The sequence below is a fragment of the Dermacentor andersoni genome, chromosome 7 (genome assembly GCF_023375885.2).
Source record: "Dermacentor andersoni chromosome 7, qqDerAnde1_hic_scaffold, whole genome shotgun sequence".
NCBI classification, from domain to species: Eukaryota; Metazoa; Arthropoda; class Arachnida; order Ixodida; family Ixodidae; genus Dermacentor; species Dermacentor andersoni.
Window position 1 is genome coordinate 150,112,271 of NC_092820.1, and position 23,905 is coordinate 150,136,175.

Consider the following 23,905-nt stretch of genomic DNA (forward strand, 5'->3'; position numbering starts at 1 on the left):
AAGGACCTACGTTGAGGACTGAACGGGAAAGGAAGCATGCTGCCGCCATTTTGAAGGAGCTTGAGCTAAAAAAACACAGGGTTAGCTGATGCCGAGATGCAGGTGTCCCTCATCCAAACCAAAATAAACTCTTTAAAATAGTGAAGCGCAACACTGAGGCGTCGTGCGCCGGCTGAGAGTATACCAGGACAGTTGAGGTTGACTTAATTGTGACAAAGCTCGGGCCCCATACCACTGAGCTTGCTATCAGTTGATAGAAATAGCTCATATTCGAAAATATTTGCTTCTGTATGCATCTCCTTTTTATTCGTATTTGAGAATGTCCGACTCCATTTGCAATTTTCTTGAAGACATTTTATTTGCTGTGCATTTTACTAACCCCTCCCTTATAGTCTCTTTTTTGATAACATAAACACTACTCCTTAGTATTGAAATTGGATTAAGTCGTTTTTTTTATATGCTTACTAGAGAGTGACAGCATCAGGTGATATGGTTTCAGCCCATCTTGACATAAAACATAGTTCTGCATCACTCAGGGAATCTTGCAAAGGCACTCAGGGAAAACCCGAAAAACTCAGGGAATTTGGAAATGTCAACTTAGTAGGCACCCTGTGTTTGGACATTTTTTATGCATATATTTTAATTCACCGCCCCCCTTCCTTCCAGATAATTCAGTCAATTTTGTTGGTCCCATCAGGGTCGAATTAATGGAAGTTGACTGTAGCATTAGAACACTCATTGAAATAAGGTATAGCCAACCAAATTTTAAAGTTACTTCTTTATATCCAAGATAGTGTTTTACAAATATTCCCGGATATATAAAACTCGGATATATCGAATTATTGTCTATATCGAACAGTTGTAAAATCCCCTTGAATATGCAAAAGTATAGCGATGTACTACGTGTACATTGGACTCCCATTCACCACCACAGTCAATACATGATGCTGCGTCGCACCACGCCCCTGCAAGTGCACTTCTCTTAACAGTTATACGATCGTTTTTGGCGTCGTCATAAATATTTAATGATGACAAATTTAACATGATAATGTTTTGGCAGATGCTGTCTAACAAGAGATTGGTTCTGCTTTGGAGGAAAAATGAGCTGGCTGCTTTCAGTTTTGCTCGCAGCAAATATGGATCACTCATGCAAACTGCAGCCATTCGTTATTGTAAATGGCCAACACAAATCCGACCTCAACCTCCATTTGGATGGATCTTCACATTAGAGTTTAAATTTAACAAAACCACTGCACGTCACCTCCGAACTTCATGAAAAGACCCCCCCCCCCCATTTGCGGTTGTGGCATGCAAGGCTCAACGCTGTGCAATACGCGGGTCTGTGCTGAAGGCATTTCATTTGTGCTCGCACAGTTACACATTAGTGGGAATGTGCTTGGACATTCTGCAAGCTGAAAGCAACTTTAGAAACTAACAGCGTTTGTGTAGTGCTCGCAGTCGCCAACATAAAGGCCTGAGGTGAAGGGCTGAGAACGAAGGGACATACTGGCTGTGAGGCATTGGAGAGCTGATTAGCATGCAGGAAGAGGCGCACAAATGTTTTTAGATCAATCTAGAAGTGAGAGTGACTGGTTCCAACAGGAAGACGGTTCCAAAACTAGACGTAATGTCCGCCTGTCCGCCATATTGTTGGTGTTGTAATGGATGCACGACCAAGTACATTCATGCACTGTTAGCAGTACAAGTGCACTTGTGGCAGCACAGCGCCTATCCATACAGGCTAGTTCACTTCCACTATGTGTCCATTTCTACCTTATTTCCAATAAAAAGGTGCAACAAGCACTTTGATGTGCGTGAGGCACACCGTGGTCCCGTGTCCGAGTGATGCGGGCTTTTAGGGTTCACATTGCTATCTGTATATCAAAAACTATGACACAGCCTGAGTGACATGCAATGTTCGTGAGCAAAAAATAAGTCAACTTTTGTTTGATTAAAACAGCCTTGGAGAAGCAAATTAAGTTTCCACTTTTCACAATTTCGGGAAACTGTCCAGGACATGCGGTAGTCTTAGATTAGCTTCAGATAGGCATATTTTATATTTGGAATTATCTCTGTATCAAACTACTTCGCAATCCCCTTTGAGTTTGATATATCCGTAGGTTGACTGTATCCGTGTTCATCATTTTCTGGTTCAACTATATACAGTCATGTGCCCTTTTGGCTGAATTTTGTAACATTAGAAAGCAACCTTTTATACATTTGCTACATCAGCATCCTAGTTGCCATGCATCTCTTGCCAAGTCCAATACTATGTGGCTGCATACTATTTCAACATTTAAAAGTAGTGGCATCAAAAAATAAATACTTTAGCTTAGTCTATGTTCATACATTCCAGTAATCGGCTTGCTGTGATCACTTGCAATTGCTTGCTGCTTATTGGAGCTGTTTTATTTTTACACAGACTGAGCAACTATACGACCTGCCTCCCTTGCCTTCACTAGTGAGAATTGTTTTCTTTTTCTTTTCCTTTTGCAACTAGATCTTTATTCTACCCGGACGGTCGTCCATACTTCAAGGACTACTTTGACATTTACTTCAGCCTGTACGTTTTAATTACTACTGCTAATCATCCTGATGTAATGTAAGTACATTTCAAATGTTTCTTTTTTTTGTCACTTCTAAAAGTACTGAGAAATAATTCAGAATGCTTGCCTTCACCTTTCAGGATGCCTGCTTACAATGACAATTCCTTGTTTGCCCTCTTCTTCGTCGTCTACACACTTATCTGCCTTTACATATTCATGAACATAATTTTGGCCGTCATATACTACAACTATCGTGAGAATCTCAAGGTATGTGTCCGGATCATTATTGGAGAATATACATTCTTAAAGAAAGATGGAAAATTAGAGCATGGAAGAGTGTGTAAATATTACCGTACATTTTCTATCAGTTTATGTAGCGAATCTGTCTGCTTGTCTTGAATACCCAACATGGCCATAAGCTCTCTCCAACATTTGAATTGTGTTCAATCGTAGTTGTGTTTAAAGGGACACTGAAGCAAAATGTTAAGTCAGTCTAGATTGAAAGATTAGGCTTCTCAATATTGAATTCATCATTCGTAGCAGGAACAGAGCTTTTGCAAGCAAGAAAAATGACAAAAATGGAAAATTGGAGTGGTACCTTTTGTTGTGTATTATGGTAACTCTCCTGTAACTTCTGCACTGACTGATCCACAGAGTGCCGTAGCAGAAGGTCAAGTGGAAATTATGTGAATGTGTCTGTTTTCAGCAGGGTTTGGTCAAATTGAGGAGCATCAGCAGGACCTTCAGTGGCAATTTTCTACACAACAAAGTAACACACAGAAAACCGTAGCACACAGAAACTGATGATAGCCTTTCAACAAATGATCTGTCAATTTGATTCGTGACGCAACCAAATATTTCCCTTTAGTGTCCCTTTAAGCTTTCATGCCATATCCACGGAACACTTAACACCTCGGTGCCATTGTTTTTACCATTAACGCAGTCATCCCATTGAGCATCTGTTTAATTATTCTGTTACGCTGTGCAATGCTTGTGCCAATAGTTCCGTGTTGTGCTTATGTCTCTACTCTGTGATGTGTGTAATATCAACAATGAAACTCTTTGTTGACTGATTTGAAGCAGTGCACTTGAAAATACCCCTGCCAGTTCTTGTGACCAGTATTTTCACTCCTCTAGGGCTTCTTTATGGTGGACAACTGCATAAACAAATGAATAAAACAAAAGATAAGCAGCTGAATGTCGGCAGTGACTAGTTTATCTTTTCTGCATGCAATCACTCTGTGGCGCACATTTCCTGAAAGCATACTTTCATTGTTCTTTCATGTTTATGAACTCTTGAATTTGTTACTTCAATGCGAGTTCAATGCAGTGAGAAAAGTGAAGTTAAACTACTGAGCGCTGTGTTGCTGTAAGTAATAAAATCTAATTACATGGCACCTCTTATAGCATGAGAAAGTTGCTTGCATTCGCTTTTTATAAAAAGCAATTGAGCTTTAATGTATTGTCTAATATTGAATGTTGTGTTATTCAGTACTATTAAAAGCTCTGAGCAAAAATAAACGTCTGGCGTGGTGCAGACATGCAATTATGTTAACAGAACTTGCCCTCAAGTGGTTCAGTAATAGCAAGGACCTTTAGTATAGCAGATGTTCACTGCCATAGATATGAAGCAGAATTCTACAAGACCTACAACACTTTTTTCCAAACTACAGTCAGTATGTCTCACTCCTAACGAAAAGACATCCCCGCCACATTGGGTCACATTCCTTACCTCCGTACTAATCGAGGACCAGTATGTTTCTTTTTGTAAAGATAATAATAGATTAGAATAGTTCACCAGATTTACCAGATGTTCACATTGTGTTACCTGTTGGCAAAATTATAAGTTATAAGTTGGCTTCTTATGATATGACTAATAAAAATTGGGCCCCTTGGTTAACTCTTTCTTCTGCTGGGAAAATTGAAATTCAGTGTTTCCTTTCTTTGTCTGGTCTGCTTGAACCCATGCAGGGTGTGTAGTATGCAACAAAAATTAATAAAATTCTACACTGATTCAACGGACAAAGGAAACTTTGTGTCAATGCAACTCTTAGTACACCAGACATTGCACTTCTGGAATTGGCACTCCCACTTGGATAAGGTGTAACCAGAAAAACATTAAGAGTGTTCGTATGAGCTGTGCTACATTTATAATTTTGACTGGTTCATGTCTTACTTTTCTTTTTTAAATGTTGTCCACTCACAGCAGTTTGGCATTTTATCTGTTCTTCAAAGGTGGAAGTGCAGAACATGGTTGGAGTGAAGCGCGACAACCTGTCTCGTGCCTTCGACCTCCTAAAAGTTCGTGATGGAGATTCCTTCATTATCACGTACAGCCGGTTTGTAGCACTGCTTGATAAGATACCACCAGCAAGAAGTGAAATCACGAAAAAAATTCTTTGGTACGTGCTCGACCAGAATGGGGACAACAAAGTGGGTGAGTTCTCTTATTTTCTTATGGTTCTGCTACATGTCTGCTAGCACCCACGGGAGACTTGCGTAACTTGTGGTGGCTTTCCTCTCTGAAATTTCGTTTATTGGCTTCCCTTGTTCCAGCATGCCAGCTGCTTGTTCTGATATCTTGTGTTATCATTCCAAAAAGCATTTCCAGCAATCATTCTAACGTGCCGACTGCTTGTTCTGACATGTTGGCTGATCGTTCCGACATGTTGGCTGATTATTTGAACATACTGATCAATCATTCTGACATGCCAGGTCATTCTGACATTCCAACATACTAATTGCTTGTTCCGACATGCTGACTGATCATTCTGACATGTAAACTGATCGTTCCAGTATGTTGAGTGATATTTCCAACATGTTGACTTTGAACTTTCAAAATTTTTTACTCTGTCCTTCAGACTACAGAGCATATGCAGGAACTGGAGCTGTAATTTTGACATTATACAGCCAGTAGAAGTATTATGGAAGTTAAATTAGCAATTTAACTTCAATAGCACTTCTACTGACCCTGCTATGTCATTTAGCTGTGCATAGCTTGCATCTATTCTTCTACACAACACCATGGGGGTAAAGCCTGAATCAACATAAGCAGACATAATTGTTCAAATGGCTAATTAATAAATGAAACAAATCTGTGTCATGATGACTTTGATAGTTATGTCAAATGTACCAGAGTTCTGCACATTGATACATGCCTCCTTCATGTAATACCCTTGAGGTCTTCATGAACTGCAAAAATAGGAAATGCTTTAGGTACTGTCTTCCAATTATGAAATCTTGTTAGGTCTAAGCCTGTACTAACTAAGCAGTACTTGAGGCATCAGTCTCCTGAAGAAATACTTGTGGACATGGATTGGCCTTCCTCAAGAGTTTATTGGTTATTGTAAAATAAATGATAGTCATTCAAGCACTCAAGCTATGCATTGAGTTGGGATACATATTTTTAATCAGTTAAGTAATTAATTTGAACTAGCTGTCAGTTTGACAAGTTGTGTGAGAAGTTTGATAACCCTCTTTTCGTTTTTGTCATGAAATAATTTTGACAGCTAAAGCTATCTGCATGCTATTACTCTATGTTCAATGCAAGCCCCATTAGGATGGGTTCTTAACACTAGCCTTAGTTCCCATTGCTATCCCTGTTCAGTAAATGAACATGTAAGATAAATTCTTAAATTTGGACACTATGTTCATGATTGCAACATGCTTACAATGGCTCGCATACTTTGGCACTGACCTCGAAAATGCTGGCTTTTGTAAATGCTTATCTGCAGATCTTCCGGATTTCATGTACCTTGCTGACCTGCTGAATGTACAAATAGTTGAAACTGAAGAGACTCAGAACTGCTTTGAGAAGTTCATGCCAAGGATCTACAACTGTGTTGTGTCCCAATGGATTCGCACTGTGACAGCTCATCTGTAAGTTGAAATCTTCTTAGCCTCATGGTCAAAATCTTCAGCTTCTAAAAAAAATTTGATCACATACTTTTAAATTACCATCTTTGTGAACAGCAGCTTCTGACATTATTAGCAAATGTTTTGGTAAAGACTAACCTTTAAGAGTAGTGCAGAGGGATAAAAAGGTCGTTTTTTGGGGGGTGGGAACGTTTGGCCACGTTGGCAAATCTGAGATAATCACTTATTGTTTTTTAACTGTTACTTATCAACTATATTTAGATAGTCTAGAAAAGAGGGTGCAATTGTGGAACTCAAGGTGATTGGTGCTCTAGGCATGTACACTTGGTAGGCTTTCCAAGATAAGTACCAGTTTTGAAATATCCATAGCCAAAGTATACCAAAAAATATTTCGAGCATTCCATGATGTTTCATCCCATGGTGCTTAAGAAATCAAAACCTCGCAAGTCTGGTGCTTGTCAGCACGACAAATGTGTCGCCAAAAATGTATACGGCTTTATCACTATTGCACTGTTTTATGAGTTTGTCTTCACTGAAACACTTCGTTTATTAAAGCATTAGTGTCCTAAACTAGTGTGATGGTTTGATCATCTAAGCAAGGTTTCCTAAATGTGTCGTGCTGCTTTCATTTAGAAAGTAATTTAGACTTTAAGTCATTTAGAAAGGATGCCACTGCATGCATGCATTGAAATAAGTAATGTTGCATGACAAAACTTTAAAAAAAATAGGAGGAACTTTTCTTTTTGAACTTGTCTAGAGCAGCTCTCTTTTAAAGCTGGTTAAAATCATTGCATTGTGTGCTTGAAGCCTGCTGTAGTATTCCAGGGTGTCTAGCAACCTCAATGATGCTGAAAACATGGAGTTGCTACTGAAAGTGTAAGCGCCTGTATAAAGCATGGGTTTTTCAGGGAAATCGCAAAGAAGTTAATCATCTTAGAAAAAGTGATCCAAGTGAAACAAAACTGGCAAAATGTATAGTTAGCTTTCCCTCAAAGCTACATTCCGAGCAAAGAAATGTGAAAAGAGCTCCTAAGCTATATAATGACTGGCATTAGGAGTGTACAAATAGTGATTTTTGAGGCCGAATCAAGTACGAATTAAATAATGCCAGAAGCGAATCAAATTGAAATGTTCTCGTATAATGAACAGCCATTATCACAGTTAATATAGAATGATGTTCACAGCTTAGTATTCTTAATGTCAGCAAGTTTCTGTCATTGTAAAATATGAAGCATCGTTTATTAAAAGCACAAGTGGAGCATTAGGAGCAAACAAGTAGTTTCTTTGCATGCGCAGGACTCTTCGGCAAGTGAGAATAATCACTGTATTGCCCGTGAAGTATGGCTACCTAAGCGACATACCTTGCTCTATTATGCAAGTTCTCATGTTTTTTGTCAATACTATGCCCTCGGGGGTGAGGATTTACCGTACTTCTGCTCAAATTTTAGGTTTAATTGGGTGCAATTGGCGTTTTAAAATATTCAAAACTAAGATAACAAAAACATTTCCATTTACAAATAGGGACTATTCCATTCGAAGACCGAATTGAATATGACACTATTCGATTTGTAATTCAAAAGTTTCGAATATTCACACACCCATAACACATCTTAGACTGCTCACAGGGGCAAGGGTCACTGTAATGGCTTCACACTGGAACGAGCAAAGAAGAAAAGCAGATAATTTATTCAGAAGTGTAACTTCAGTAAATGTGGCTTCAACTAGTGCAGTCGCCTCTTGCTCAATTAACTGCGGTAGTATTATTGCAACAACAAGGCCATGGTCATTATTTCAAACACTTCACAGACACACATTACATTCGATATTATTTAAGATCCTATAAAAAAATTGCACATGTACAAATATAGAGTACACAGCAGGACAGCACTGGTTAGCATTGCGTAGCTTTATTCACTCTCTCACTCTCTCTCTTTTCTTCAAGCGATGATTTGGGAATTGTTGTTCCTCCATTTCAGCAAATAGTGCCACTATTCCAAACATGGAAATTGTGCTCAAAGAGCAGTTAAAAGGGAAACCTGGAAACGTTAAAAAGAAACTGAAACAAGGAATTTGCTAGACACCCTGGAGTTTTAACTCTTCCAATGTTTCTGTTCCTGGGCTGCAATGTTGTCTTGACTATTACTAGAGACTGCATGTTGACAAACACCGCTGCATGCCTTTGCATGTTGCCACCTGCTATTGCTAAGTGTTCCACGAGATGGTTAGCGGGTTTCTTAAAAGATGCCGCTGTTTGTATTTTATGCCAGCCAGCTGCACTCTTGAGTGCTGGAGATGGGGTAAGGATTCCTTTTATGTATTCTGTTTTGCTTGCACACTTCAATAAACAAAACTTCTTTCTGCACGAAGAATTCTTTTTACCTTTCCATCTTGCTACTTAGAAATATATCTATTTAGTTAATACATTACACTACAATTTTATGCAAGATCTTTGCAGGTGTCAAATATATGCGAATCAGTAAACAATAAATATTACAAAGCACAATTGCTGTTGCTAAAATGCAATGCCTGTAGGACTTTCTGTGTAGCATTTCATGCGGGTGGAAGTTGCAATGAAGGTTCGTTCCACTTGGCAGGTGCAAGAACACTGACACGGTCAGCCTGACAACAAACATTGACTTAACTTGCTGTTTAGCCGCTGTGGACAAGCGCTGTGTTGTGTGTAGACTGTCGGCAACAAGCTCAGTCTATTAGTTTTAAATTATTTGTACTTACTTTTAAAGTACTGCCAGCATACATGTAGTGATGATGCCAAGGTGGATAAGGGACATTGGGAGCATGGGCAGAAAATTGCACTACAGGGAACTGTGAGGCCAAACATAAAGATACTATGGAAATCTGCATGTCTCATCTGATGGTCAGCTTAACAAAATGGCCATAAATGCAGTCAAACCCATTTAAAGAAATATTCAAGTGCCAACAAAATCTCATTGCTATAAGCAGGTTGCATAAGAAAAGCAGAGGGGGGCAAGCATCCAAAGATTGTAATTAGAAAAGTCCAGTCAAACCAACCTATAGTATTACCAGTTTTAACAATAATTTGGTATAACAATGAGAAGCTGCTACACACGATGAACTTTCGTGTGTGTTCTATGGTAAAATAAACTGTTTACTACAATGTTCCCAGGCCAAATTATCGAAAATAAGCAAATCTGGCTATTGGGTGTCTGTATAGAAAAAATGGCTGTGGCTTAGCTAAGGTTAAGCCCAGGATGCGAAGCATACTAGCCTCTATTTTAGTTGTTGAACCACTGTTTAGCCTGGTGAACTGCTGTTGCTTGGCTATATTTGGTTCGGCTAGACGAAGAAACAACTCGTGCGTTACTCTGCTTCGCCTTCAAGAGTGGAACGCGACAGCGTTCCCGTCGACCCGCCAAGGGGTGTAAGACAATGGGCTACGGCGCAGCGACTACGCGCCCCGCGTTGGACGCGGTGAGCGTCGAGCAACGCAGCGTTCGGCGCGGCAACGAAATGTGCGCCTGAGCAAGCGACGCACGCCTGAGCCGTAGAAACAGCTCGTTTCTAAGGCAACATCGCATTCACTAGAGGCGCTTTTGTACTGCTTCGAAGCATCGTACTCGTGGCTCAGTGGTAGCGTCTCCGTCTCACACTCCGGAGACCCTGGTTCGATTCCCACCCAGCCCATCTTGCAAGAGTTGAGCCAAAGCCACCTAGAAAACGTGCAGCTGCTTATATACCGCCGCGACGCCGCGAGTTTGGAGCCCCGTTTCTCCTCTGTCGTGACGTCACGGTGTCACGTGGTCAGCCTTGAAGGCGACGCCGTGAGCGACGGCGCGAGTTTGGAGCCCCGTTTCTCCTCTGTCGTGACGTCACGGTGTCACGTGGTCAGCCTTGAAGGCGACGCCGTGAGCGACGGCGCGAGTTGGAGCCCCGTTTCTCCTCTGTCGTGACGTCACGGTGTCACGTGGTCAGCCTTGAAGGCGACGCCGCAAGCGACGGCGCGAGTTTGGAGCCCCGTTTCTCCTCTGTCGTGACGTCACGGTGTCACGTGGTCAGCCTTGAAGGCGACGCCGTGAGCGACGGCGCGAGTTGGAGCCCCGTTTCTCCTCTGTCGTGACGTCACGGTTTCACGTGGTCAGCCTTGAAGGCGACGCCGTGAGCGACGGCGCGAGTTTGGAGCCCCGTTTCTCCTCTGTCGTGACGTCACGGTGTCACGTGGTCAGCCTTGAAGGCGACGCCGTGAGCGACGGCGCGAGTTGGAGCCCCGTTTCTCCTCTGTCGTGACGTCACGGTGTCACGTGGTATTGAAGGCGACACCGCCGTGCCTGAGGAGCTGGGTTGAGCTCTAGTAATATGCTTCGCGTAAAAAAAGAAAGCTTGAACTCTGGGAAAAGAAGAAAAATAAAATACACGAGGCTGCCACATTCGCCTGCATGCCATCACCTTCTCCACACCTGCTTTATGCAACGCATGCCACACGGCATGCCTTTGTGCCTTTGTCGCATCGCCCTATGCATCACTGGCCTTGTGCGCCCCTCCCACTTTCCTTTCACCCCTCTGATGGTGTGCCATGTGGGGTGCGCGGCACAAAGGCGGGTGTGGTGAAAGTGTGAGGCATACAGGCAAATGCAGCAGACAGACAGACAGACAACGAACTTTATTGAATCCTGAGGAGCTACTTTCGGGACCACCTAACGGGAGGCCATTGTAGCCGCTGGCCGCGCCCACGTAAAGGACAGAACGCCGTGACGCTCCGCTCTTTCCTGGGCCCTCTGGATAGCCTGGGCTTGCTTTCGGAGTACCGTGCTTCTGATGGCCTCCTCCCATTCGGCTTCGCTGGAGAGGAAGTCGTTAGGCAACGCGGGACATCGCCAGAGCATGTGAGCCATTGAGCAAAAGGTTTCAGTGCAGTCGGGACAACTAGGGTTCACATCCGAGTACATCCTACTACTCGTTTTTTTTTGCCCCCCCCCCACCCTAAAGATTTTGCTTTATTTGGCTTTCAGCACACACACCCAGTAGGCTCATTTGCTTGTTGTAACCGATAACGGTGGCGTGGGAGCGTTGTACTAAGCAGTTTATTTCTCCGTTGTTATATCCAATATTTTCTTAAAATCAGTAGCATTATACGTGGGCTCAACTGTACGAGGGCTGCTACAAAATGGTCCCCAAACTCTGCCAAAGTGTTTGGTTTATCAGAGAGGGGAGCCTGACAGAGCTCATTTTATGGGCATTTATCTCAAGAATAAAATCAAATATGTAAACGCAAGTCAGCACTTTGTGCACCGGTGTATTGAGTCCACAAGCTAAATCAGTGAGCCCAACTTTGCAATGGCTTGGAAACTTATTTCGGTCACATACAATCTGTTAAAGAAAGAGTGACTGAACCACTTACTCTTGCATAATATATCACTATGTGTAAATGCATCCCATGGGGAGCCCTTCAAAAGCGAAAATCATTGATTTGCTCTTTCGTGTAGTTACTGGAAGTTGGCAACAAGAATATTCCAGACAAGGGCATTACGAAGTGTTTTTTAGCTGTACTGCATCGCCAGGAAAAGCTACTGCCACGAGAATGGCTGGTAATGGAGCTAGTTTTGGTTACTTGTCATAGTTATATGAAAAGCACTGTTGTGTACAGCTTGTCACTTCGCCAGTTTGATGGTCCCAAGCACTACAATCAGCAAACGAGCTTATCACCACCACATTGTTACCTTAACTACAATAAACGTACTTCCCCATGCCGTGAATCATCGTAAACGGCCTAAGATGTGGAGCCTGTGCAGCTTCTCTCACTCTGTCCTTAACATTTCTACCAGAAGCAGTGCACATGAGATGAGATAACTGCAGCAAAACATTGCACACGCAGTCCGTAATAGTGGAGCTCACTGTCTCTTGTGGTTCACTCTGCTCACTCTGCCAGTCCGTGCTCCGGGCACTACAGGTTGCTACGGCTGCATGGGTTCTGTCCATTCAATACGCACTTGTTGTAGAGATAAGAGCTACATGTGGTGAGCTTGGGTGCAAAACAACTTAGAAACCAAGGAGACAAGCCTTCACGTTACACTCAATTGGCTTAACAGCAGCTCACTCAGCAGCCCTGTGCAGCTTGTTAAATGGTTGGATCTGAGTAGTGTGGGCCGTAAAACAGAGCAGAACTATATAATAATTCCTATTCATTCATTCATGTACGCTAGAGGCCCATTTGAGCATTAGATAGCGAGTAAGTTTCAGTAATAAACTTGCAAACAAAAGCAAAAACCAAAGAGAACAATAGTGAGGTATTGTGATACATATATCTACAGCAGGAAAAATACTTACCAAAGAAGTTCTGAATACAAAAATTTGACTCTAGGGTTTTACAGGCCGGAACCACTATGCAATTATAGGGCACACCCTAGTGCGGGAACTCAGGATTTGTTTTCACCTCCTAGTGTTCATTAGCATGCACCTAAATTTAGGTATACAAGCATTCTTGCTTGTGTAGCCACCATGTTTGGGGATGGAACCCTTGACCTAATGGTCAGCAGTGTGGTGTAACTGCTAAGCCACTGTGGCGGGTGACTCGGAAATAATTTATTTTGGAAGAGCTTTCACTCATGAACAAATACATCATGATCAATAACAAGTATGATATCCTTTGATAGTCTATTCCATTGATATATGGGTATATAGTATTGCCAAAAGAAGGGGTGACTGACGATGCACTTTGGTGTGTGGGGGAAGAGTTGTGATGGGTGATCTGAACTCTGAAAAACACAGCAGCATTAATGTGAGATTTGTATAACAGGGATTTACTGTGACAAAGCATATAAAAATATGTGTTGTTGGTCTTCGATTTTGAAGGGAGGGCAATAAACGTGATTCCTTGATAAATGTGACACTAGTTGTCTATGATTTCTGTGCGGTTTATACGGTTATTATGAGCCCCACATATAAGTGAATATACAGTTAAACCTCGATATAATGAACTTCAATACTATAATGAAATTTGTGATATAACAAAGTATTTAAATTTGTATAACTTGTCGATAGAAGAATACCGTGCATTGCGAACTTTGATGTAACAAAGTATGCTGATACATGATTTCATTATAATGAAATTTCACTGCTTTCGTAGATGAATATGAAACAATAAACGGAAAATTCTGCAGATGAAAATAGTCAAATGGCTTAATTACATGCGGCAGCTTGCGAACACACTCCTCAAATCATGCAACCAAGAGCAACCACGAAAGCGGAGCAGCATTAAAGTCAGTCCGATTAGATCTTATTGTGCCCCGCACGCTGTATGTTTTAGGTGTGAGTGAGGGTGGATGAGGATGAGCCAAGAATGGTGACTTGATGAGTGCCGTCTTTCCACACGAGCGAAAGGAAATATTTCAATATAACAAAGCAGACTGCCGATTTTACAGACTTTGTTGTATTGAGGTTTAACTGTAATACAAGAATGGTTTATTCGGTGGGCTCATTATGCCCCTTTTGGGACACGAAGTGCTGATTTCTTTATCAATTCCCATGTCATTATGATCGACCAGTTGAACTGCTGTCGATTAAGTCCGTGGTTGAAGCTTGAAATTAAAGAAAATATGAAGTATCTGTCAACGATTTCTTGCTTAGAATAAAAAAAGAAGGAGCAATGTTATCAGACATGGAGAGGCGAATCATAGAAAATAGTGACTGAATGTTTAAATTCAGGATGCAACACTTATGCTATATGCTGCCACGTCATTTGAAAGATTGTGAATCTGCAAATTATGACTTTCTTACCTGTGCTTCAAGCAAGACACTTGAAATTTGGAGCTGTGACACCATAATTTAATAACATAGAAATTCTTGACCATTGTTATCATATTTGTTACCTTTATTTTCACATGATCTGTTGTTTTGTCTTTGTGTGGTTAGGTATGAACCCTTGTGATTGGGGCTGCGGCTTCATCAAGCTGCCAAATAGCAGCTTTTATCCACTGCTCCCCTGTCTGTTTATTGCAGTAGATGAAGATTGATTGATTGATTGATTGATTGATTGATTGATTGATTGATTGATTGATTGATTGATTGATTGATTGATTGATTGATTGATTGATTGATTGATTATAAGAAATGTACATGTGAAGTTTTTATAATCTGTATGGTTAGGAGAGAAAATATGAAGTTATTGGGTTTCCTTGCCTTACTTTATTATGAAAGCGTTTGAGTGTGCCAGGCACATCATTAATCATGATGCATAATGTGAAAATGAATTGCTCACCGCTCGTAGCGAAGTTCTTCTGTCTTCAGAACTCCAGTAGTGCTGGTCGCACTTAAGTTTGCATGCTATCGTGAGAAATGCATTAGTTTAAACATTTTGGACTCGTTAGCGGCATGCACAATCCATTTTGCTGGTTTAGTTAAAATATGAATGCATGCGATAAATCCGTTCATTTAGAAAGCAAGAATGCTTAGTGTACAAGCCTGTGGGTTCAAGCAGCATGGCCAAATTCGATGAGCTGTAGGCATAGAATATTAGCAAGTGCTCTTTACTAAAGACATTGCTAAGAAATCTTTATGTTGCCTTACATTATGCAAAGCCAGCTGATGCTTTCTCACAAGTCTCTTAGCTTAAACAATTGCAACTACTAGTGGGAAAAGTGGATGAGACAGAGGAGAAAAAAAAGAGGAACATTGGGAATCTTTCTCATTAGAAACACTGTGAGAGACATTGAGAAGCAGGAAAGCAAGGAGAATTGCCACTGACTGCAGTAAATGTTTAGTTACAGGAAGGTGCAGCCCATCTGGGAACGCAAATGGGGCAGACGGTAATATTTGTTGATGGAGAGAAAGATATTGGTGGACCTAGTGCAGTAGTGCATGGAGACATTGCATGAGGTTGTGTACAGGTGATATGCTGCATTGTAGAAGTGCGTAGTGTAGCAGGGTTGCCTACACTTCTCTTAGCCCGATTATGCTGCACTGTGGTGTGCAATGTTGTTAGCTATTCTTGCAAGGACTTCGCTAAAGCGGCATTCAGATGCACTTACGTCTGTTGACAATCTTGGCCATTCCAATAAAATTTCGCTCTGATGAATTACAGCAAAGTAGGAGATCCGAGCACAGCAAACAAGCATTTTTAAAAACTGCAAACATGAACTGTTCCAGTGATCCTTCAAATGCGGGAAAGACAAATCTAACATTTCTTTTTTTAGTCGATGAGGAGGAGTTTGTTGTCTCCTCCAAATAAAAAGTTTTTGATGCCCTGATACACATGTTCTAGCTCACTTGTGTTAACAATAATTTCATCACATCATCTGTTATTAGAGGCAGGCACATCAAATCAGCATGGGCATTCTGCTGAAGCTGGAGGCTCCTTTGAAACAAAATTTGAAATTTGCTGAATTCTCACATCAATGCGTAAGCATGCTTTGAGAAGAAGTTTATGAAACCCACAGAAATGTTCATTAGCTGCTAACACGTAATTTTCGAGGCTAAGTGAGCCAAAATTAACTAGATCTAGCAGAGAGTGTGCCACTGGTGGTTTGATACGATAAGCAGCAGTGAGATTTGAGTAACGTGCATTAAAATTGTTTGCCCTGCATCAAGTAGCAGCAGTCTTCTGAATCGTTTATTTAGGAATCATTAGAGAAAACCACCGAGCAGGAGCTGACGGGTGGGATTCAAATCTCTGCAGGGAAAAGAACTGCACGGTGATAGACACGTATGTGTTTGATGCAGCATCGAACTGCATGCTTAGGCTGCTGCCTGTGATCTTTCTTCCAATCGTTACTTGAGCATGCGTGGGATTTTGCACAGCCTGCTTTTACCGTGGTAGATGTCGCAAATATAGAGCATATCTTTAGGGCATGCTGATTACAGACTTCTGCGAAGCTTATCTGACAAACAGCATCTTGGAGCCATAGCACAAGTGTTTTATGAAATGCTAAACCACTACAGCATGCGTGGCACTCTGGGAAGGTATCCATGGTTGTTCACTTTTGCAGGTACAACTGCTTTGGCAAGATATTGTGTCACTAGCACAGGACACGTTGGTGTTTACAGGTGACGGCACTCTTGCCACTTTGCTAAAGCAGCTTGCTCGGCGCTGTGACAGAAGCGCTGATGCTTCTGGTTCTAGCCACATAAGGTCTCACGAAAGGGACTGTGTTGCTAAAAGTGAATGACTGTGAATGCCTCTCCTGGCTAAATGTAATAATTCTTCTCCCATAGCGCTCTTTTGCTTTGACAGCTTTGAACTTGGGAGCGCCTTCGATTAAGAACTGCAACCGCTATGGTTGCTTAGTGGCTTTGGTTTTGCGCGGCTAAGCATGAGGTCGTAAGATCAAATCCCAGCCATGATGGCCCCATTTAGATGGGGGCAAAATGCAAAGACATCCATGTACTTGGATTCAGGTGCATGTTAAAGAACCCCAGGTGATCAAAATTAATTTGAAGTCTCCCACTACTGCATGCCTCATAATCAGATTGTGTTTTTGGCATGTAAAAACTCCATAATTTAATTTTTTTATTAATAAGCGTGATGTTATAATGAAAATCCATACTCCCATGAAAATTCCTTTGTCAAATAATTCTTACTATGCAGTCTAGCTTTGCTTACTTTCATGAACACGCTCTCCCATTATAAAGTAAAGAATGCACAGTTGAAAGCAATACATACTTTAGCTCTCAGCTGTGAGTATTGACATCTGGGACTGAAATTTGGGAGCGAATAGAGAAAGCTGAAACGTAGTTATGAACAGCTAGCAGAGCTACAGAATGGAAAGTGACAGCCATCACTTTAAGAGACAGGGAGACAGCATATAGGTTATGGATCAAACAGGTGGGTGGTACTCAAGCTGCGTGCCATCTACTGTACCATGAGTGCCTACTAGAGTACCATGATATGGTACTCACAGGAATTAGAGCATTCTGAGATGGTCTATCAGAGAAACAGGACATGTGCCAAAAGTGCCAAGGGATGAAAGAGAGGCAGAATATTAGATTTAGTGACAAGGTTAGCGAATTAGAACAATTAAGCTGCCCTTTTAACAAAGTTTGCATATCTAAATGGAAAATTGTCTGGCTATCAGTGACTAAAGTAAACGTTTCATTCAGAAGGAAGAAGTTTAACATTTTTCTGCCAAGCATCTGCGTTAAAGCTCTCTTTGACTCGGTCACTTGACTGACAGTCTACCTGCTGCAGTAGCCCAGTAGTTATGGCATCGTGCTGCCGAGCTTGAGGTCAGGGTTCGATCACTGGGACAGCAGCCACGTTTTAATACGGGCGAAATGCAAGCACCCTTGTACACTTAGATTTAGGTACACCGCATGGATTTCAGAACCCAGGTGGTCAAAATCAATCCCGAGTCCCCCTCCACCATGGCACTACGGCATGAGGCACTATGGGGTACCTCGTGATCAGATCCTGGTTTTTAGCTCATGCAACCCAGAGTTTAATAACTGAACTGTAACATCTTGCAGAACTAACAAATGCAAGCCAACAAGAGCTGCAGAAACCTGCTTGTCACAAACGTCAGACAAAGTAGCTGTTCGGTTTTTTGTTAGGCTGATCGTTCAGGTCAGAGACTGTTGTTTATGGAAGCCTATGTTTGGTTGTGTATAAAGTACGATTCGATGCCCAATTCTTAAAATTAAACCAAAGCTCTTTTTCGGGGCTCGCTTATTGTGCTGTCTGTGCACTGTGAGTGACAGTAATGATTTAACTTTTCATTTTTCATATTTTTTTTTTATTTTTATTCCTTAAAGACCCCATAACGGGGGGTGTTACATAAGGGGTTGGCTGTGTCACATATATAACCATCAAACTTCCTTTTTCTCTACAGTTTCTTCAGATACCTCTTTGACCTGCTGATTCTAGTCAATGCCATAGTCATCGGACTGGATGTATACGAAGCGGAGTGGTTCTTTCTCACAGTCTTCAGTGTTGAGATTTTGCTCAAAATTTACGCTTTTGGATTTATCGACTTCATGAAGCAAGCATGGAATGTGTGAGTAACTCAAATACGAAACCTATTCTTGGAAACTGGGCCACCATGTACCATACTCCCGTGCATGTCGGCCTTGCAGAAAAAAATTTAAGGAATTGAAGTACCTAGAGGAGAGTTTCTCATGAGTTCTGCCTTCATGGGTGGCGTGACGGCATTACATATTACTGTGAAGCCACACCTGAAAGCAGAATTAATGCGTACATGTGCTGCATATCGTCACATATAGAGGATTAAACTGTGGATTGCACTAAGTTAGATTTTTTTCTTGTAACTTCTACACCTATTGCAAGTTGCAGTTGGCCCTTTACAATTTTTTTTAACAGGTTTGACTTTGTCATCATTGGCTCCGCAGTGATTGGAACATTATACGAAGTAGCCATTGGAGCATCAAGTGAGTCATATATTCTTTAGCAGCCAAGTGCGATGTTTCTGGGACATATTCCTTTGTGATGTAGTAGTAAGAGAATTGCTAACACTCCAAGTAAATGCACCCAGGGCACTCACTGCCTTCATTTAAGCAATTTAAACATATGTGCTAAAGGAACAACCATAAAGTTTGCTTGTAAAATGTTGATTAGATAATTGAACATTGTGATTTCTTTCAAGTAATGCCATCCTCTTTAGATAACGAAACTGCAGAAGTAGAATTATGCTATCTGCTGCAAAATTTAATATATAAATTAGTGCGGCTGAAAAACGTTAGCACTGCATTCCTCAGTGCTCTCATTGAATGTGCCCTTACCAATGTTTTTTTTTTTTTCTTTTGTAGGCAACAGCAGGACATTGACTCTTGACATTCTGTTGGTCTTGCGAGTCCTGCGACTTGTAAAGCTGATCCGCAACTTCAAAAAGTAGGCAGAAAGATGTTATGGCAGTACCGTTCAATTAGCATGATGTCAATCGCATGCATGTTTGCCAAGGAAGCAATTTTCTTGGAAAGCACATTATTGGAAAGTCTTATTGGTTGCATAACCCCGATCATGTTTATGCCAAGGTCTGTTTTGTCTGCAGTTTGTCAAAGTAAACGTCATCTTCAAATGCGCTTACGCTGCTTTGATGCTTTAATGAAAATGGAACTTCTAATTACTTGCAATGTTGTACCTTCAGGTTTCGTGGAATTATAAACACCATCACAAACCTTGGGCCATCGATACTGACATTTGGCGGCGTTTTGTTTGTGAGTATTCCTCTGAATTGTGCACTTTGTTTGTCCGTGTTGAGCCTAATTGCTAATAGTTTAGACCCCTACCTCCAAACCCTCTACTCCTGAAATCTTTGTCTACCAGGGTTGCCTGGTACAACATGTGTGACAATGCCTGCCTCCCTCGCCCCTCTATCCCTGCCAAGTGCATGCCCCTCACTCCCGACAAGGAATTTCTGGCTATGCCACTGGGCGTAGGCATTGACTTTGCACGACTTCTCTTCCTCTTAGACAGAGGTTGTCACTCATATCGTCTAGAAAAAGGCATTCGATAGCTTCTTTCTACTGTAGAAGGACCTAACATCCGTTCCCTGCTGAACAACAAGGCACTTTTCTCTGGTTTTTGGACATGTTCCTACAGCCATTGAGTGCCGAAAATTCCACATGGCGCAAATTCACGACATACTCTAGCCAAAGCGATCGTGCTAAAATTAACTGCAGTTGCAAGCTCACTAAAACACCCATCGTAATCTCTGGAATGTCAACAATACTTTTGCAAGCATGAACTGACTTTCTTTATGTTCACAAAATCTGTAGCAAATATTTAATGTTGGACATGTGAGGCATATCGTCAATTGCGGTTGAAAACAGCGGTTGCCAGACTCCCGCTGTTGTTCCAAGATGGCACCCTATGTCAGCGCTTGAAAATTGTCACAAATGCTCAGCAACCAGCACTTGAGCCAGAAAACATACTCCCAGGGCATAGTCTTTGCTTGTTCGGTATGTTTCAACGTTGCAACAGCTGGCGTAAAGGGTTAACATCATCTGGCATACTTTGGCACACATCATGAATGCTAGTCTGTAAGAGGGTGCTTTGCACTTTAATTTGTTAACAGGCCAGTGGCGCAGTTGGATTGTGTGTTGATTTTTATGAGTGAATGCCAAAGGTCCAGAGCCAACTATAGTGCCATCTGTTCTTCCACCAGTTAAACTTCTTTTTTAATATTTTTAGTATGGCTGCATCACCATAGTCATTGTCAAGGAGCTACTACAAAAAATGCATAAGGTCACACTGCAAATGCTTCTGTGAAATTATTATTAGTTGGTTTCTTGATAAGCTTTGAACATATGAGATAGGTTTATTTATTCGTACCATTATTATTTTTCGTTGCTGCATTTGAATTTTTGAGCTGTTGAGGTGAGAGAGGTTCTGAAAGACCAAAGGTTCTGAAAGACCAAAAATAGCAAGTCTATGGGGATTCATGGCACAAAAAGGCAGCATTCTTTTTGTCTGTGTTTTGTGTGCCTGCCCTTCCATTTCATGAATTGAAAAGGAGGCTGTTGGGTTTCAAGGCCAAAAGAATTTCTGATCTTAGTAGCTCTTCGCAGTTACCTTAAATAATGAGCGTTAGTGTCTTCTGCATCTTCATAGCTTTTAGTTTGGTTCCTTGCATGTGTGGAATTTGACTGCGCCACATTGTGGCAGAACCACAGGGGCAGCTTCTACCCTTGCCTCTATTCTGTGAGCCATGTGCCAGTTACATGCATACACACAAGGTTGGCAGTCTGTGTGAGTTGGGAATCTGAGATTTTAAACCTTAGCATAAAGTACTCAATGCGAAGAGAGGATGGAATGTTTGTATGTGTGTTTGTTTCTTGCTCTGTCCATATAAGGAACATGGTAGGGTTCATAACTTTTGTAAGGGATCTATATTTTTAAAGTGCAGAAATGTAGAGAGAGCACCCGCCGTGGTTGCTCAGTGGCTATGGTGTTAGGCTGCTGAGCACGAGGTCGCGGGATCGAATCCCGGCCACGGCGGCCGCATTTCGATGGGGGCGAAATGCGAAAACACCCGTGTACTTGGATTTAGGTGCACGTTAAAAAACCCCAGGTGGTCGAAATTTCCGGAGTCCTCCACTACGGCATGCCTCATAACCGGAAAGTGGTTTTGGCACGTAAAACCCCACAAGTAAAATTATTATTAAATGTAGAGAGCGTCCAGCACAGCATTGTAGAAGGAAAGTGTCGTGCATTGATGACCTCTCTCTGCCTCTAACTAATTAGGACACCAGCAAAAGTACTGGTTATCTTCTCAAGGTAGCTGCTACTATTGCATAGATGGCTTTGTGTACACACATGGTCCCGGCTTTGCTACAAACTTGGTCAGTGTTAGACGGGACACTGTGTAGAAGGTGACAGATATCAGTCCGGAGATTAATCTCGAAACTTTTATCGAACGAGCTTTTCTGGATTGTCTGATGTCCCCCTTAAATTCTTCTCTATTTTCTTTTTTTGCAGGCTGTCTATTATGTGTACGCTGTGATTGGCATGGAGCTTTATCGAGACAAAATTTCGTTCTACGGCGGCTTCAACGGAACGCATTCTATGGAGACAGAGCTGTACTGTGGCAATACCAAACTGAAGCACTCTGCCTTTTACGCGACGGGCTACTGCAAGAACAACTTCAACAACATCTTCAGCTCCTTCGTCGTCCTCTTTGAGCTGATGGTCGTCAATCAGTGGCACAATATCCTTTTTTTTTTTTCTTGACTATGTTAGTCAAGGCTTGCTAAGGAGCAATAGTTGAAGAAACTGAAATGTAAATGGGCCCTGGAAATACAGTCGAATCTCAATATGACAAGCACAGATATAACAAGTGATATATAATAAAGTGAATCTAAGATTTCGTTAGCCATGATTTATTTCAACCAGTATTCTACTGATATAATGAAACCAGGAGCGGAACATCCGACACGATATCTGTTATGGTGCAGCACCCTTGCTTTCGCAGTGCTCATAGTCAGCAGGGAGCCAGTAGCACAAAGCCAAAACACCCTCAAAGGTCTCCCTAAAGGTGATCTGTCATGAATATGAGGATTTCTGGTGCCCTTTCGTTCATTCTTTTATAATGAATATGAAATTTAGCAAAACTCATTTGCTATAAACGTGACTTTGCTATAAAAAGGTTCAACTGCACTGTACAGTCAGGAGCAAATGTTTGTGGGTCACGCATGACGCAAAAACACAATTTAATTGAATTCAGTATGTGCAACTGGGAGCCGAGTTATGCACTACCATCTTCAAGCGAGAAAATGTAGCCAACCGTTCTCAGCTAAAGGCTGCATGCATAATATGGCATCACACGACACACTTTGAATCGCGATCGAGCTCGATCAGAATAAAATTTTTTGTTGCGATAGGTCCCTTTGCACAAAATGGAGCCAATCGCGGTAGAGAATTTTGATCCATATTGGGCTCAGTCTCGATTGAAAGTGACCTTTTGACATCAGCATAGGTCATGTCGAAATTCAGCATTTCCTTGGTGGGTGTAGTCTACAAGGTTCAGAAAATAATGCCAGTATAGTGCTTTGTTTTTAGTAGAAAGTGAGAAGATAGACAGTCTGAAAGTCCTGATTCCGTAAACTTGACAAAACTTGCTGAAGAATAGAAAATTCCAATTCTGTGTTGCAGCCATGCGCTTCTCATATTTCTGAAGATGTTAGAAACATGGGGAAAAATTTTTTGTTAGCTGATAAAATTCAGGCCTGAAGGGGGATATATTTGTGCTATATATTGCATGATAAATGGTTCTAAGAGCTTGTGTGTGAGTGATCTCGTCAATTTTTCATGGAGTGCCACCAACATACAAAAATGAAAAGTTTGTTCTTAACATCCACACTCTTGACTGAGGGATTCGTTCACGTCACGAGCAAGGCTGCCCGGCTGTATTTCCTGCTGTTCCACCTGTCTTGTGTCGTCATCGTGTTGAAGTTAGTGTCAATTTTTTTGCTTCCTTACTTGAACATTACCCTCATTAAGTTCATTTTACAAGCTCAGTTATGTGGCAGGTACACTGTAGCATTTTTGCATATGTAACATGTCCCTGCATATGTGTGTGTGCAGAAACATGCACTAGGGGGTATATATATATATATATATATATATATATATATATATATATATATATATATATATATATTTTCGTTTGCAGTAACAGACTTATTAAGACTCTCCTGTGGTGCAAAGCAACACCTTAGCGCAATGAGCTGGATTGCTTGGAGAGGTGGCTATGTACTTGCACCAAAAATAGCAGCGTGATGTAGGCAAATTAACGACGTTGTACTAATTAACTTGATAATTATTAAATTGAGTGCATGCGTTACAATTGTAGAACCGAAGCTGTGCCGTAATTTAGCAGAAGTCTCGTGCTTAGCATGAGTTTTGAGACGTACGACCACAGAACCTGTGGCAAAATGCAGCGATGTGGTGGTTAACACTCACCATTGTTTAAGAAATCGTAGAAAACGAAGTAAAAAATATTCTCATATATACCACATGAATGACGTGCACAAGATTCATATTTCTGTAAAAGCAGTGTGTC

General features: G+C 41.4%; 1 protein-coding gene across 3 annotated transcripts in view; it reads left to right on the top strand.

Annotated features, from left to right (window-relative positions):
• The window catches only part of LOC126533600 (uncharacterized), a 53,615-nt gene that overhangs the window by 20,255 nt on the left and 9,455 nt on the right, over positions 1 to 23,905 (top strand). For all 3 annotated transcript variants that reach the window (XM_050180764.3, XM_050180763.3, XM_050180762.2), the window contains exons 7-16: positions 2,501 to 2,602; positions 2,687 to 2,813; positions 4,782 to 4,983; positions 6,281 to 6,425; positions 18,218 to 18,382; positions 18,706 to 18,773; positions 19,152 to 19,233; positions 19,490 to 19,559; positions 21,823 to 22,051; positions 23,204 to 23,294. In XM_050180764.3, coding sequence (XP_050036721.1) covers positions 2,501 to 2,602; positions 2,687 to 2,813; positions 4,782 to 4,983; positions 6,281 to 6,425; positions 18,218 to 18,382; positions 18,706 to 18,773; positions 19,152 to 19,233; positions 19,490 to 19,559; positions 21,823 to 22,051; positions 23,204 to 23,294 — 1,281 coding nt within the window. The remainder of the gene's footprint in view (positions 1 to 2,500; positions 2,603 to 2,686; positions 2,814 to 4,781; positions 4,984 to 6,280; positions 6,426 to 18,217; positions 18,383 to 18,705; positions 18,774 to 19,151; positions 19,234 to 19,489; positions 19,560 to 21,822; positions 22,052 to 23,203; positions 23,295 to 23,905) is intronic.